Here is a 16,960-nt window from a genome sequence, read left to right as displayed (position 1 = left end):
AACAGAATTACTGTAACAAAGTTATGTTAAAGTCCCTTAGGCGTGTGAAATGTGTTCTACACATCTGACCCCTCCCCTGAGGGAGAAGTGAGCTGTAGACACAGCCATGCTCTGGAACCATTGTGTGCAAATATGTGGCTCTCTCTGCTCTCTTTATGAAGCAAGAAAGGTAGGAGCAAAGTGTGATCTGCCAGATTGGGCAGTTTTCCACTCAAATTGGGTGGGTTTTTAATCAAATTGGGAGGGTTTTTTTCTCTCTTTTTTGTCCAATCAGGCAACATGGCAGACAGAGACACCATGCTTGCATGAACTCCGTGAGTCAATTCAAGCTCAGTACTGTGCTTATTGAAGAAAGAAATGCAACAAAAGTATCAATTCATCATGCTTATTTCAATACTTCTCCTTGGTGTTTATAACATCGATACTCAGATCAATCTGCCCACCCATATTGTGTTTTAGTTTCATTAAAATCCAACAACTAACTTTAGAACTGTGTCTACTTCTCCTCACTCCTTTAAGTGAAACCCACCTTCCGCTTGGCTTTCACTTACTGTGAAAGTTTGGGGAAATTCGATAAACCTTGGTGGATTGTCGTTGATGTCTTTTACTTCCACATCAAATGCCAGCTCCTTGTCTATTTTTTGATTGGTGTCTGTGTCATACACATCAAAAATGACCTGTGGAATAAAGCACTCAATAAAGCTACAATTAAAATACTTTTCTATGTACAGTGGGGGGAAAAATGATTTAGTCAGCCACCCACTATGCAAGGTCTCCCATTTAAAAGAGGAGAGAGGCCTATAATTTTCTTCATAGGTATACCTCAACTATATGAGACAAAAGGAGAAAAAAAATTCCAGAAAATTATATTGTCTGATTTTTTTTAAGGATTTAATTGTAAATAATGGTTGGAAATAAGTATTTGGTGAGTAGCAAAAGTTCAACTCAATTCTTTGTTCAAATTCAAATTCAAATTAATTTTATTTATATAGCACCTTTCATGACAGCAAAGACAGCTCAAGGTGCTGTACATAAAAACAAAACTAAATGCAATAAAATACAATAAGATACATTAAATTAGCCCCACACAATAAAATACAAAGACAAACACCAGTGGAAAATAAATAAATAAATAAATAAATAAAGATAAACCAGAAAAAACCAGAAGGCGCCGTCTGCCCTGTCCTCCTATTATTTTAGAATATTATATATCCTTGTTTATCAATGACAGTGGTCAAAGATCTGTTTCTGTTAGTCTTTACAAAGTTTTGAAAAACTGTTGCTGTTATTTCGGCCCATTCCTCCATGCAGCACTCCTCTAGAGCATTGATTTTTTTTGGGGCTGTCGCTGGGCAACACAGACTTTCAACTCCTTCCAAAGATTTTCTACAGGGTTGAGATCTGAAAACTAGCTGGGCCACCCAAGGACCTTGAATTGCTCCTTACGAAGCAGGCAGTGTGTTACGGATTGTTGTGGTGGTGAAAGACCCAGACATGTTTCATCTCCAGTACCCTTGCTGAGGGAAGGATGTTTTAGCTCAAAATCGGAAGATACCTTACTCCTTCTTTCCTTTACAAAGATCGGTCGTCCTGGTCCCTTTGCTGAAATTCAGCCCCAAAGCAATTATGTTTCCACCCCCATGCCTAACAGCAACTATGGTGTTCTTTTGATGCAACTCAGCATTCCTTCTCCTCCAAATATGACAAGTAAAGTTCTTACCAAAAAGTTCCATTTTGGTATCATTTTTCCATAAAACATTTTCTAAACCTCTTCTGGCTCATCCAAATGCTCTCTAGCAAACTTTAGACGGTCCTCCACATGTACCGGCTTTAGCAGGGGGACACGTCTAGCACTGCAGGATTTGAGTCCCTGGTGGTGTAGAGTGTTACTGATGGTCGCCTTTGTTAATTTTGTCCTAGCTCTCTGCAGGTCTTTCACTAGGTCCCCCCGTGTGGTTCTGGGATTTTTGCTTACCGTTCTTGTGTTCATTTTGACCCCATGGGTAAGGTATTGGCGGGAGCCCAAGATCGAGGCAGAATATCAATGTTCTTCTGTGTCTTCCATTTCTTAATAATTGCTCCCATAGTTAACCCCTTTTACACTTATCTATTACAGATTCCTGGTGCAAGTCAAATATTTTGTTTCTGGTGTCCTTAGACAGCTCTTTGGTCTTGATCATAGTGGAGTAGTGAGTGTGACTGTTGAGGTTGTGGACAGGTATCTTTATATGGATAACAAGTTCAAACAGGTGCCATTAATACAGGTAACAAGTGGAGGACAGAGAATCGTCTTACAGAAAAAGTTAAAGGTCTGTGAGAGCCAGAAATCCTGCTTGTTTGTAGGTGACCAAATTCTTATTTTCCACCAAAATTTAAAAGTAATTTGTTTTAAAATAAGAAAATGTGATTTTCTGGATTTTTTTCTCCCTATTTTGTCTTTCATGGTTGAGGTACACCCATGATGAAAATTACAGGCCTCTCTCACCGTTATAAATGGGAGAACTTGCACAATTGGTGGCTGACAACATGTTTTATTGCTCCACTTTGGATATATCTCCAATTTCATATTGACTCACATGGAAGCAGTCGTACTTCTCTCTGTCAATAGATTTGAGCGCGAAGACCTCTCCAGAAGTTTCATTAATGGTTAAATACCCTTCAGTCACAGCCTCTCCGGTTATTTCAAACCTGAAGTCTTTTCCCTGTATCTTGTCATTGTACATCTAAAAGAAACAAATTCAAACTAAGATGTTTGTATTGCAAAAACAGATTAACTTGAGATTACACTTGTTTAACCTTTGAAATAAAATACGGGTATTTCACTTTCATTTCCTCCTCAAGTTCAATAGTAGATAAGACCCATCTTCTTTTGGTTCGAATCAAAAGATCCTGGAAAAGGAAAAAATTGGTGAGATGGATGTCAGTGTTAGAAGTTTTAGTTATAGTTCTCATGCAAACATTTAGTATCCATGTACCCGCTTTTTTCGAGCTTCCTCGCAAGCACTGCCGAAATCCAAGGCTTGAAATGCAACCTGCATACATAAAGAACATGGGTTACAAGATAAATGTTTGTGATATTCTGATTACCAGCAAAAGCTATTTACTATATAGTCTCAACTTGACACTTGAAATTGCATGCATTTACACTACTACATTTTTTTGAGCAAGTAGTATATTTTCTCTTTTGGCTGTACAAAAATCTATTAAAAATATTTTCTTTGCAGTTCTTTTTAATATACATGACATTATCTGTATTTTTATGTGTTTTAAACATATTTTAACTGTACAAAAAAGAAAAACAAGTGGGAAAAAATGCGGAACTCAGGGTACTGGTAAGCCTCTTGCGTAGGTGTGCGACACAAGTGTTCTTTGTATCTTTGTACTTTCAAGAAAGGTTGAAAGCACTATATTAATTAGTACACAATACTCAATATCCAACACATTCTAAAGCAGAACATGTGACTTTAAAATGTTTTGAAAGCATATGTCTACATTTGTTATTTGTGGAAGATTCTATTCAAGATCCAGGTTTTTAAACGTAAAACTTTGGTGCCTTTTATTTAGACATTTAGACATTTTGTGGCTTTGTTTGCAGTTCAGATGCTGCACTTTCTGAGCTTCCCTTATAACATTTATTTTCTGTATTCATATATTTTTCAGTTTTTTGTTTCAATTGATGTCCTGCCAATGCTTTCTGCACCTCTGTGAAGCATGCTAAACTTTCTCTGTCTCTGTAAGGCATCTGAACAAAGGCGCACCGCTTTGCCTTAAATAAAAGGCCGGGGTCCAGCTTAACGACTCATTTTATCTAGGCTTGAAACTATTCATGTGGAAATTTAAGTTTTTAAGTTGAATGAACAGTAACTAACAAAAAACAGTAATTGATAAGTTGTTATTCTTATTTTTTCCCTATAAGATACTTGTGTTGACACTGAAACAAGCAGTTGAAATGTTCAGATCCTAGTTGTAATTGCTTTTAAATAGTTTTTTGTTTGTTTGTTTTTTTAGCAATTAAGGCTCATGCAATCATGCATCACTACATTGACACCAAATCTTTTATATATCCTAATAGAGCTGTGAAAGAAAAAGTCTGCAGCTTCAACATCTGCACCAAGCCTCCTCCAGCTGTGAGTCCATGTGTTATTATTAGGTACTGACTGTCTAGTGTGAACACCATATTCTAAATGAGCGTTAAAGAACCTGCGTTAAATAAGTGCTTTAATGCAGCGTCTCCCAACCCCCTGGCCGCGGACCGGTACCGGCCCGTGGGTCATTTGGTACCGGGCCGCACAGAATGAATAAATAACTTACATTACATCTGTTTAATTTATTTCGGAATCTGAAAGACGTTTTATTTTGAAAAATCGCCCGATTCTCTGTTCAATCCGCCCATGTCACACTTGACGCAGGCCAAGGCGCTCTTCTCGGTCACTTGATAGGTTACCGCTAAAACAAAACCCAGGAGCTAGCAAAATGAATAAAAAACAAACGTCTTTGGAACGTTTCTTTGCCAAGGGGAAAACGCCCAGCCAGGAGACAGAAGAGGAGCCTTCGACTTCCAAAAAAAGAAAGCTACATTTAAAAGATAGTACTTCTTTTTTGCACCATGAGTGTGGGAAGGGGAGAGGATGATGACACCTGTGCGATGGACAATGTCCTGCGTATCAAAATAAAAGCTCAGGTAGCAACTCTTCATCGTAGCATTGCTACAATAATCATCTGGCTACATCTTCAGGACTGGTCCGTGAAAACTTTCTGTGACGTCATACTGCGAATCAGCTTTCACTGATTCACTGATGGTTTGGCAGAGATTTTTATTCTTGATGCCCTTCCTGACAAACCCCTGGGTTTTATCAGGAATGGTGACCTACACAGGAAGACCTAGACTTGGGCCCCTTTATGGTTAACCCACACTGGGTTAAGCTCATCACGACCCCTGGGAATTAAACTCTGATTTCCCATGAGCCAGTTCTGCACTTAACCAACTGAGTTTTCCTGGCGCTGCATTACATTCCTGGTCTCGACGTAGCATAAGAAGTATATGACTAGTATTATGGAAGACAACCTAAGAACCATTCAAAGTATATCTTTTAAAAAGGAACACTAAGACAGTATTTTGTTCTTCAGGTCAACTGGACTTAAGAGGTTGATATAAAAGACGTTTTGATGTTCTTCCAAGTAGCTGATTTAGTTCTAACTGCTGATTCCAGTTATTTTTCAGAGGTGTGAGTAGAGACAAACACCAATGATCCAGAATGGTAGGCTGGATTTAATAAACATTAGTATATTTTATCATTACAATGCATTTTAAAGCATAGAGGGGTTTAAACTCATTGCAAAACCAGCAAATGTTATACTCAGGACATTTTCTTTTTTTTCATACTAAATGCAAGAATACAATGAGTCTCTGCAAAAATCTCTTTGTCTGGGGTCTCATTTATAAATGTTTCCAGTTTGCACATTGCAGAAACCAGATGGGTATGAGCACACACCTAAGCAAACATCTGTGTTTTTAAAGAAAATATTTGTGGAAAAAGAGGTCTTTTGTAGAAAATTCCCCCCTGCTATTAAGTTTTTCAAGAATAAAATATTTATTTATCTAACAAGTGAGCCCCTGGGTTCATTTAAAGATAAAACATTTTATGTTTATCCTTCTGTTTTTGTCACAGAAAAAGAAGTCTAGACAGCTATATGGTCAGATGGACTCTACTACAACAAAAAGAAAACATGCACACGTACTTGCTGAATAAGTTATAAATGTAAACTATCTGTATTCACATAAAATGACTATTTATTTAGAAAACAAAAAAATGGTTTGTTGATGGATAAAACAACTTTTTTGTCTTTTCCAACTCATCTCCAACTGAGCTGCTTGGATATTAAAGAAAAAAGAATCGTGTTCTGTTTAGCATTAACCTTACAGATTCTCCCACTCAGAGTCAGAAGAGAGACTGTCTGACAAAATTTACCTTTACTGAAAAGCTACCAAGCAGGGCAAAACCTTTTTTAATACAACTTTTCTTTTCTTTTTTGGTGAATTTGCCTGCAGGATTCATGTGATATACATTGCAGTTCAATCAATAAGTATCGTATGCATTTAAAAACCACAATCCTCCCATTGAGAAGAGTGTTGGAATAGACTACAGCATACCTTTGGGTGTATGTTTTCTGTATTTTGTAAGAATACACTTTTTGAAGTAATATTTTCTACACTGAGCATGTAGGCTGATTTAAATACAACAACAAGTAGAATTATTAACCTTTAAAGATTATTGCACCCATACATTGAAACACTATATTCTGTGCAGGTGTGTGACTATAAGAAAATATAAGAAAACAAAAAGTCATGCTTACCAAGAGAAACAGAAAAACAGTCCTCATCTTGGTTTCCACTGCCTGCTATTCACTGTGGGAAATGCCCCAGCGGAGCAGAAAGGATTTTGAAAAAAAACATGGGTGGAGACAATTCCACTCTGCCTCCAGGCAGCAATTGACCGACTGTTTAAAACGCAAACCTCTTTGTTGGTGCACCTTTTTTTGGCCTTGTGGTGAAATTATAACTTTAACTCTAGCTTCAATCAATAGAAAGACATTTAGAGCTGGAAACACAACAGGTTACAGAAGATTTTTTTTTATGTAAATGCATTTCCTGAAACTGAGCATGCTCAGAAGAACCTCTTGACTCAAGTGTTAATGTTACCATGTTTCCGTGTTCCGTGGAGCTTTCATTAAGAGAATATATTTCATCTGTACTGATCAATAAAATACCATTCATGATAATACATGCTTTTAACCCATTAAAGAACAAGATGCAGAAAAGATGCAATTGAGGTCAATTAGTTTGTTTTAACACAAATCTACATCGTGTCTTCAGTATGTCAGTTCTGTTCTATTTTTATACCTCTTCAAAACTGATGGGGAAAAGTAAAACAAAGCTGGGATAACAAAAATCTATTCATATGTATGTTTTTTAAGGTTGGTCCCCATTTCAAAGTATATAATTGGGCTGATCAAAAACGTTATTCACAGAGGTGTAAAAAGTACTCAAAAATTTTACTCAAGTGAAAGTACAAGTACTTAGGGAAAATTTTACTCAATTAAAAGTAAAAGTATCTGGCTAGAATCTTACTTGAGTAAAAGTAAAAAAGTACTCCATTAAAATTGTACTTGAGTATTAAGGAAGTAAAAGTAAAAGCAAGAAAGAAAACTAGAGATTCTTGTTTAAGCTTTTAATCTCAAAAAACATTAAATGAAATGCATACAAGGTTTTATCCTGCTTTAGAACTGTTTGTATTTAATTATCAAACTATAAGACAGACAATCTAATGCCAGTACACGCTACTCAAAGTTGTAAAACCTCAGATTTAACTTCAGTAGAAGCTGATTCTCAAAATTGTTAGTGTCAAGCCTAGCTCTTTTGGGGCTGAAAAGCAATCCTGCAGTGCTGAAAAGCCTCTCACAGGCAGCCGATGCGGGAAGAGGTGTATTAGTCTTGATAGAGAGGCTGCAAATAGCAGGAAACGTGAGCAGAGACTCCCTGGTGTCTGAAACACAGGCCAGATATCCATCCAACTCTTTGCTGGCTTCATGTGTTGTCGGTTTCAAAGAAGCGAAAAAATCTTCATCATCAGATGAACTGTTGGCCAATTCCTTCTTGTGGTCCAAAGGCTCCAGATGCACTCTGATGTAGTCCATGCCTACAAGCACAGTGAGCAGACACAAAGAAAAGTTTGGTTGAGGGGCTTCTGACTGGGAACAAATTTTATGGATTTTGTCATTAACTACATTTACGTGCAGTCATCTACATCTAAAATCATGCAAATCCCTTATTTTAGCATAAAATCTAACTGCATTTCCAAACCACATATGATACATATGAGTTTGGTTTCAAGAAACACTGAGGGATAACTACAACCTGCTGCAAGAATACTTTACATCAATATTCATATTGAGATCACAGCCAAAGATGGGATATAACATTCCTAAAAAGTGCAAAAATAAATAAATAAAAGAATAATTTTGGTATGGCTCAAAGGTTGCCCAGATTAGAATTCGTCAAGTGTATGTTGCTTGCATTCATTTACCTCGTTTTATGATGGTTTCATCATTTGTCCAAGAGGTCCGAAATTTAGGGAGAAGGATGGCAGCTGCTATGATCTCAGGATCTTCAAACATATGCTTGAATCGTGTTTGGATTCCTTGTTGTAGGGCATCCACAAGTGGGTCACAGTACCTGAGAGAATGGTGGAGTCGCTGAAGTTTCAAGCTTAACTGATGGACACTAGGCAGCAGCCACCCCAGCTGTGTATTCGTTTCCGCTTGCAAGATGTCGAGTACTTTTGCAACTGGACGCATTGTGTTGGCCCACTCTGTCAAGAACAGCATTTCTGCTGGATTAAACCTACAGGAGAAATCAGCATAATCAAAGAGTATTAAACAAAAACAACCCACATTTGTTTACATCGATAGAGGGGAAAAACACTTACATTGGAACCTCAAGAGAGGTGCATATATTCCGAAGTGCGCCTTCTCCTGCTTCTTTGCAAATTTGAAGAATTCTGTCAACAGCCATAAAAGTTGAATTCCACCGCGTTTGGTTTGGCCTTAAAAGCTGAAGCCGGCTTTCTGATTCAACAGCTTCAGCTGCTAGAGCCGATCGGCTGCTTTTATTCCATAAAGCTTGGCATTTGCCAAAGACAGATCTGTAGAGTTTCTTGTAGTGTTCATTTGAGAGAGCTTTTTGGGCATCAACGCTTGAGACTAGGTTAAGTAAGTGACAGGCACACTTTTGATGTTTTGGTAGCTGGAATTCGAAGCCATCGTCTTGGTCCAGGACTCGTGAGGCATCTTGGAATTCCACACCATCACTTCCCTCACCACAGCCTTCAGAATCAGTGTCATCACTTTCACACCTTCTTGCCTCAGTCTCGATATCATTGTTTTCCACACCAAAAACTCTGAAAGCCTTCATAAAGTTGGAACCACTGTCTGTGGTTGTGCAAACAACCTTGTCACGTATTTCATACTCTGAGTGGATATCATTCATGGCACTGGCCAGTACCTCAAAAGTATGAGAGCCCATTAATCTTTTGCAGGCAAGTGCAGCGGAATGTCTTTCAAGACTTCCAGGGTTGATCCAGTGAGCAGTTACACCAATGAATGACTTTCTACGTGCAGTCCAACAATCCGTTGTGGTTGCAATCCATTCAACTTCACTCATGGCAGCAGTCACTTTCTGTTTCATGATCAGAGCAGCTTCAGCTATCTTGGAGCGTAAAGTAGGCCTTGTAATGACAGAAATGCCAGGCTGCAGTGTACTAATCAGCTCTTTAAATGATGGCAGATCAACAGTGCTGAAAGGATGAAGTCCTTGAATGATGTACCTTAATATAGCTTTGTTCACAGTGACTGGAGACACATGTTTGACTGGGAAAACTGAGTCAACTTTCAGTTGCTTACTGCTGGAAGCATGGGTGGAGGTCCCGATCTTTCTCTTCTGTGCTGTCAATTTAGAGTAGTTTTTGAGGTAATTTGGGTGCATTCTCTGTAAAAACAACAAATAAATATTTATATTGTATGCAATAAATGTAACAATTACACATACACTCTCTGATTACAGCATTAAAGGGTTAGTTCACCCAAAAATGAAAAGATGTCATTAATGACTCACCCTCATGTCGTTCCAAGCCCGTAACACCTCCGTTCATCTTCGGAACACAGTTTAAGATATTTTAGATTTAGTCCGAGAGCTTTCTGTCCCTCCACTGAAAATGTATGTACGGTATACTGTCCATGTCCAGAAAGGTAATAAAAACATCAAAGTAGTCCATGTGACATCAGTGGGTTAGGTAGAATTATTTGAAGCATCGAAAATACATTTTGGTCCAAAAATAACAAAACCTACGACTTTATTCAGCATTGTAGCGTCACTGCGAAGTCGTGAACGCGGATTGACAACAGACCCGGAAGAGAATACAATGCCGAATAAAGTCGTAGGTTTTGTTATTTTTGGACCAAAATGTATTCGATGCTTCAAAAAATTCTAACTAACCCACTGATGTCACATGGACTACTTTGATGTTTTTATTACCTTTCTGGACATGGACAGTATACCGTACATACATTCTCAATGGAGGCACAGAAAGCTCTCGGACTAAATCTAAAATATCTTAAACTGTGTTCTGAAGATGAACGGAGGTCTTACGGGCTTGGAACGACATGAGGGCGAGTCATTAATGACATTATTTTCATTTTTGGGTGAACTAACCCTTTAATAAAACTGACATTTGCAGCCAATTGCACACTTTATAATGTTAAATACTTGTTGATTTTAGAAATACAGTAGCATTTAGTGACAATCAAACATTAATTTTATTTCTGATTATATTGACAAAAACACAGGACTGTAAGGCTGACATGACAGGGTGAATTGATTTCATTACATTAGTTTTGATGGTAACACTTTTACAATAAGGTTCGTTAGTTAACTACATTAGTTAACATGAACTAATAATGAACTGCACGTATACATGTTAATTTCAACATTTACTAATACTTTATATCTTGTTAACATTAGTTAATGCACTGTGAACTAACATGAACAAACAATGAACATCTGTATTTCTATTAACTAACGTTAACAAAGATTAACAGATACAGTAACAAATGTATTGCTCATGGTTATTTAATGTTAGTTAATACATGAACTAATCAACCTCATTGTAAAGTGTTACCGTTTTGACAATACAACATGTTTGGAAAAAAATTTCTCGCTTGGTTTTCTTGTGTTTTGCATGAATTCAAACACAATGAGAGCACGGAATGATAATGATTATTCAAAGCTGCAATAGGCGCCAAATTTCCCGTGGACCTAACGTTACCAATTACAAATGCATTTTAGCATTTTATTACGTGAGCCTTATATTGTCAATCGCATGCATTAGTGAAAATAGGCCTACTACACATATAAAAGGCGCGCCATCAACGTCAAAACATGCACACCCAAAAAAAAAAAAAAAATAAAAAATAAAAAAAAAACTATCAGTAAAACAAAATACTTAATGTACTTACCTCAATATGCTTCCTTAGGTTTGATGGCGAACTTTTGAAGGCCGATATTTCTTTATTAAGCGGGAGACAGAGGACACATTTCATCTTGAATGAATCTTTATTTACACCACTTAAAGAAAAGAATTCGCGAAGATACGGCCACGGGTGCTCTTGATCCTGTGGCTGATTTTGGACTGTGCTGCTCGCAGCTGCTGATGAATCACATACTTCCTCCATTTTCTTCCACTGATTGACTGTTATAATTTCCCTAATTTCCAGGTCAAGGTGCTGTGCATTGTGGTAATAGATGTGACATGACGTCACTTCCAAAGGACCAATGAACATGTCTGACCAATTTCATATAATGTGAAAACGATTTTCATAGGCAGAATAAATAACATTTAAATTAAACTGGGCATCAGCGCAATTCAATTGGTTTGGTAATAGCAAGGGAAAATAGAATGAAGTGATCTCCAAAAAATAAGTACTTTTTGACTGTAAATAAAATTGTAAGGAGTAAAAAGTACTTTTTTTTCTAAAAAAATGTAATTAAGTAAAAGTAAAAGTATTGATTTTTAATTGTACTCAAGTAAAGTAAAAATCCCCAAAAATAATACTTAAGTACAGTAATCAAGTAAAATTACTCAAGTACTTTACACCTCTGGTTATTCATATATATTATAGACAACAATTTGTTTTAAATCTGCATGCTTTAAGCACTGATGAACTGTGAGCATAACTTGCAGTTGTTACACAGTAGTTTTCTTTAACAGGTTGTGTTAAAGAATTCTGGGGGGGAGAAATATCAACTGAAACCTAAGAACTGCTGTTGGAGCTTCTCAAAGAACATTTTTGGCAAAAAAATAAGCTGAGGTGCTCCTCTTTAATTCAGCCTTAGGGTAATTAAAGATCAAATTTGTTTTTGCAGGAAACAAGTTTAAGTTCAATATGTGAAGCCTGAGAAAAAAGCAAGATGTTGGATTTTTAACATTAAAAGTGGTTTTATCTCAACTCTTACCTGTGTTGAATTTTTTCTTGAAAACAGTCTTTACCAAACAAAGACAAAATCATAAATCCATTTATTTTCTATACCCGCTTATTTCGCTTATTTGACATTATATCTTTTCAAATTTCCAAAAGATTCCAGCTTATTGGCCCAGTGTGTCTGCCCTGAGACTGGAAGGTTGTGAGTTCAAATCCACGGCCAAGCCATACCAAAGACTGGGACCCAGTGCCTCCCTGCTTGACATCTACTGTAATAACTCCTGAGTGTGGCTGTTACTGCAGCTCACCGTTCCCCCAGAAGATGGGTCAAATGTGGAGAGCAAATTTATAGGTGCGTGACTACTAATGGTATTTTAGTTCAGTAGTTACCTGAAGCTGGTTACTTATGACAGTCAGAGAAAAATATTTAAGTTAAGTTGTGATGTACGGTTCATGCTATCATGGGCTGTCCTTATGCCACACTTTGGTCATTAGTGATGTCCCCGCAGTGGCACCCTGCTGAGGCTGCACAATGCTGCATGCACGAGGTGTGCAGTGGATTTGTAAGTGCCTGTTATATGCTAACACAAACTATGCCCTGATTGCCCAATTTTGTGATTACTAACAGCAAGGCTACACAAGAGTGCTCACTTTGCACTTGAAAGCACTTGCTCCCGGCGGATGGCGCAGAGTTTGCTGGGGTAGAAAAAAAAAGAAAAATGCGTAAGACATGCTTATTATGTCTCACCCACTTTTCCATTACAGTGATCCCTTGCTATATTGTGATTCACCTTGCTCTCACGAATTTCTTTCAACTTTAAATACATTTTTATCAATAAGGCACTATGTTTTGCATTCTGATTGGCTGTTAATCTTGTCAATCAATCTCTTTTTTGCTGTTTTGTCTCTATAGAGATGCTCCACGTGCAGCTTGACAGAGTTACATAAGTCTTCAGGCTTAAACATATGATCCTACTATCAACTATTATTTATGGAACTTATCCCCTTGATACGATAACTGAGAGAACAATGTACTCACCCTTATGTGTTACTTAAGTGTTCACTACAACCTGTCGCCCCCAGCATGCCCGAAGAAAAAATTTGCATGAACATTTTTGCCGTACGGGCTCTCCAGGTTATCTTTGATCTTAAAATTTTGTGCGGATCACATCTGTGCCTCTTACAGATTTGCCCATTTTTCACCTGCAGACAGCCCATATCCACCTTTAAGGGCAGTTGTGACTAAGACATTACTATGGTATCTTTGCTTGCCAAGTACCGATGTGTCCCTCGTGTACTGTCGCCACGGCTTCCACTAAAATTGAATATTAAATGTGCCAGGTGTTTGGTGAGAACATAAAACATAACTTTCGATCATTTCAACAAAGAACCTGACAAGCCTGCAGGCACCTGAGGTGGCAAGTGTTGTGCTCTAACCTTGAAAAAAGCATTCAGTCAGACCACTTCAAATTTTGGGAAATATGGATTCATGCCTGTTGTGCTCTTCTGTTCTCACTCAAACTAGGCAGGAGCATCACCTGAATAGATTAAATAAAAACCCTTGTTTTTAGTGAGAGTTTGACTCCACCTGGTTTGTTCCTTGTTGCAAATTCTGGACATTCTTTGTCTTCTTTGAACTCTTTGTCACAGCCAAAGTGAAAGGGTTTGTATTTGGTTGACTCCAGCCCCTGCTGTTTTAAATTAAGAACTTCCAAGTACGGCCACTGGAAAGAGCAGTTAAGACAAAAGACAGAAGTGGTGAAACTGGGCTTTATTGAAAGACTGGAGTCTCCCAAGCTTAAACATCTATTCCTCCTATCCTTCTAAGCACCCAAATAACATTGTACATGAATATAAATCCTTTATTCCAGTTTTTCTTGTATGACTTAGATTCTTTTTTTTCTTTCAAATGGTCTCAAACAAACTCATTTTAAAAATCAAATGGCCTAATATTTATGCAAAGAGTTAGCTATAGCGGATGGCTCAGTTTACTGGGTGCATGACTGACACGCAAGAAACTAGGGTTTTCTGCCCAGGGCGTGTGATGAGCTTCATCAAGTGTGGGTGCATCAGCAAAACCCTATGGATAACTATGTAGCAACAAGAAGTTCTGAGTCTGGGTGCCCTGTGCCACTCCCCAGCTTGAATAAAACACAGAGTTGTGACAGGAAGGGCGTCCAGCATGAAAAATTTCTGCCTAACCACATGTGCGAAAAGTGAAAGTTGCTTCACTGTGGCTGAAACAACAACAAAATATACTTAAGAACTTGATAGTGCTCTAAATAATAACCAGTTATTAGGACCCCAATGGAACACCAATTATACTAAGATAGGGTATAGTTCATTTAAATCCATTTCCTTTCATTTTGACAGGCTGTACTTAAAAAGACAGACATATAAAGGTATTTTAGTCTAAAAGAGAAGTTCAATTCAACATGTTCCATTCGAGATGAGCAGCGATGTGGTAGCTGTACAACAAAATTAAAAGTGTTTAAAAGCGTTTATGGTTGTAGTGTAACACATTTACACACTTACTTGGATCTTAGACACAGTTTGTAGTCATAATATCAGTACCAGTAAGTCACCCACTTCCCACATGATCATAAATATTCCACTTTTAGCTTTCAGCTTGAATTCCACATGAGGGGAAGATTTGTTACCTGAACAACTGAATTGAACTTTATTTATCTTGCAGAGGAGAAATTCACCAACATAACAGAGGATTATTTTTTTTATTTTTTTACAGCTAAAGTTTCTCATTTGGTCAGCAAACAAGCTGACAAGAAACAGCAGTGCACCTAGGAAAATGCAGGGACAAAAGTGAGTGGAACCAAACTTGTAAAACAGGCGGAGCAGGAAACCTCAGAGCACAGTACAGCTGCGTTCAGTGTCTACTGCTTAACAGCTTTGAAAATGTAGTCAAATGGGGTAACAAGTGTGCACACGTTAATACTGTCAGTTTTTATGACTGGTTTTAACTTCAGCAGATACCACCAGAGAAAGAAAAGCTTCGGTTTCAAGACCAGCAACTGAGTCAGCACATTTTAACGTGTTTCATGTCAACTTTTTACGTTGGTTTGTTGATAAGATTTAATGGAAATAAGTAAATAAACATAATAAAAGTGTTTAAAAGCGTTTATAGTTGCAGTGTCACACATTTACACACTGACTTGGATCTTAGACACACTGTTTGTAGTCATAATATCAGTACCAGTATGTCACCCACTTCCCACATGATCATAAATATTCCACTTTTAGCTTTCAGCTTGAATTCCACACGAGGGGAAGATTTGTTACCTAAAAAATTGGAGCTATAGGAGCCTATAGGCATGCATATAACAGATCAATATGCTATATGATTGGAAAGTCATTATGTAAGAGAAATAAAAATAAAACCGTATATGTTTTGTTTCCCACATCAGTCAAAAACTTGAATTTTGACAAAACCAAAAAAGAAGTCCTGGTTTTCATGCAGCATGCCTGCACTTTGACCTCTGAGTCTGTTGACCTTTTGAAACAAATGCAGTCAGTTTGAAGCATTAATGTTTATTTTCAGACATTTTGCACCTTGAGCAAATATGTCAAACAACAAAAGGAGAAACACTTGTCTTCTAATCTGTAGAGCTCATAAAGAAATCAGGTTCTTACAAGAAGAAGTGGTTTGTTTTACTCGACTGCATAATCGGGTCACTATAGAGGAGGTCATATAGCATGTATAGTACTTCTTATCAGTGTCATTTTGTCTTTTAAAAATGGTTCATGGAACCAAGCTCACTTTCCAAGAACACCTGTTTTCCTACTTTCAACAACTCACTCGTGGCAACTGAACAACTCTAATTGGGAAATGAATGCCAAGGGTCTTGCTCAGGGGCATGACAGTAGGATTAATCCTACCCAAACAGATGCTTGACCTGTGACCAAAAGCACATTTTCCTACCCGGTTCTCTTTGAAAACGTTTTGATGGATTCAAATGGCTTTTTCATTTACAGTTGTAATTCTACACATTTTACAAAGGAATGAAGTCCAGAAAATCCTCCATAAAGTGCTGAGAATCTGGTACCAAATGTATGGCTTCCTTGAGAAAACTGATCAGTACCACTCACTCTCCCACCAAAGTTTTGAACCCTGATTGCTAGAGTGGATCTCTTTGCCGGACTAAAATGCATCATCCAGTTTCATACAAACTTATCACTCGCACAACCTGTTTGCCAGCTGTCTCTTCATGCTACAAGTACAGATTTGCATATTAACTTGAAGGTGTGTTACCAATCTCAAAAGTACATGTGTGGTTCATGCAAAGCATCGTAATTTTCTGATGAGAACACAGGCTAAAGAACATTACCTAAGTTTCACAAAATTTCCATTGGTGGAAAAAAAAAACATCCTTTGACATCATTACCTCATTGTGATAGACTGCAGATCCGCCAATTATACTTTCTAAAGTCTTGAAATCACACTTTTCAGTATTTATCACATATTTGTCACATCCAAAACAACACAAAGAAATTGATAATTGAAACAGGCGTGGAAAACAATGATGATAATCTAATTATCATTTTTTTCTTGCACAACATTTGTAACCAATTATTGCAATCAAACAACTTCTATAACCGTCAGTTAGATGTCTGCATCTCTCAACAGTTATTTTGGACCACACCTTGTGGGTAAACAGCTCCAATTGTCACATGTTTGCAGCGTGCCATCTCCACATAGTATATTTCAGTTCCTGTAGATCAGGTCCTTACAGCAGGCCACTGTGGGATAATCCACTGCTTTGGATCTCGCCATTCTTGGATGTTTTTTGGTTGACCCATGATCTCCAAACTTTGACCAAGTTTTCTGATTCTTGACAGCATATTGCATCTTTTGCAGAATGCCCTGTTCCTCTTTATGTAACAGTAAGAACTTTATTTTCTTGTTACGCTT

General features: G+C 37.6%; 2 protein-coding genes across 9 annotated transcripts in view; both read right to left on the bottom strand.

Moving 5' to 3' along the window:
* LOC101174102 (cadherin-like protein 26) overlaps positions 1–16,960 on the bottom strand; it is a 73,260-nt gene that overhangs the window by 14,230 nt on the left and 42,070 nt on the right. Inside the window, exons 1-5 of one of the 6 annotated variants that reach the window (XM_011477307.3) lie at positions 6,355–6,471; positions 2,976–3,032; positions 2,797–2,889; positions 2,577–2,723; positions 530–677 (exon numbers count right to left, since the gene is read on the bottom strand). The exons of 4 other annotated variants lie outside the window; for them this stretch is intronic. In XM_011477307.3, the coding sequence (XP_011475609.1) occupies positions 530–677; positions 2,577–2,723; positions 2,797–2,889; positions 2,976–3,032; positions 6,355–6,381 (472 nt within the window). In that variant the 5' untranslated portion in view covers positions 6,382–6,471. Of the gene's footprint in view, positions 1–529; positions 678–2,576; positions 2,724–2,796; positions 2,890–2,975; positions 3,033–6,354; positions 6,472–16,960 lie in introns of those variants that run through there. One more of the 6 variants, XM_020704783.2, reaches the window with a different exon arrangement.
* LOC111947663 lies at positions 7,215–11,710 on the bottom strand. 3 transcript variants are annotated; one of them, XM_023956728.1, is made up of 4 exons: positions 11,071–11,710; positions 8,487–9,544; positions 8,085–8,401; positions 7,215–7,697 (listed from the first exon to the last, which is right to left on the bottom strand). In XM_023956728.1, the coding sequence occupies exons 1-4, from the start codon at positions 11,392–11,394 to the stop codon at positions 7,339–7,341; spliced, it is 2,058 nt and encodes a 685-aa protein (XP_023812496.1). In that variant the 5' UTR covers positions 11,395–11,710; the 3' UTR covers positions 7,215–7,338. The 3 variants fall into 3 exon arrangements, with proteins under 3 accessions (XP_023812496.1, XP_023812498.1, XP_023812497.1); XM_023956730.1 differs by having other exon boundaries at positions 8,234–8,401; XM_023956729.1 differs by lacking the exon at positions 11,071–11,710 and having other exon boundaries at positions 8,487–9,730.

This window comes from Oryzias latipes, chromosome 7 (genome assembly GCF_002234675.1).
Source record: "Oryzias latipes chromosome 7, ASM223467v1".
NCBI classification, from domain to species: Eukaryota; Metazoa; Chordata; class Actinopteri; order Beloniformes; family Adrianichthyidae; genus Oryzias; species Oryzias latipes.
The sequence above is the reverse complement of the archived record's forward strand: the minus strand, read 5'-3'. Positions and strand labels throughout refer to the sequence as shown.

Excerpts from the sequence above, each read along its gene's own strand:
- LOC111947663 (XM_023956728.1), bottom strand. The coding sequence starts at position 11,394 with ATGTTCATTGGTCCTTTGGAAGTGACGTCATGTCACATCTATTACCAC. Across the intron at positions 9,545-11,070 it reads ACCTAAGGAAGCATATTGAG|AGAATGCACCCAAATTACCT; the intron begins GTAAGTACATTA and ends TTGTTTTTACAG. Across the intron at positions 8,402-8,486 it reads ACCTCTCTTGAGGTTCCAAT|GTTTAATCCAGCAGAAATGC; the intron begins GTAAGTGTTTTT and ends TTTCTCCTGTAG.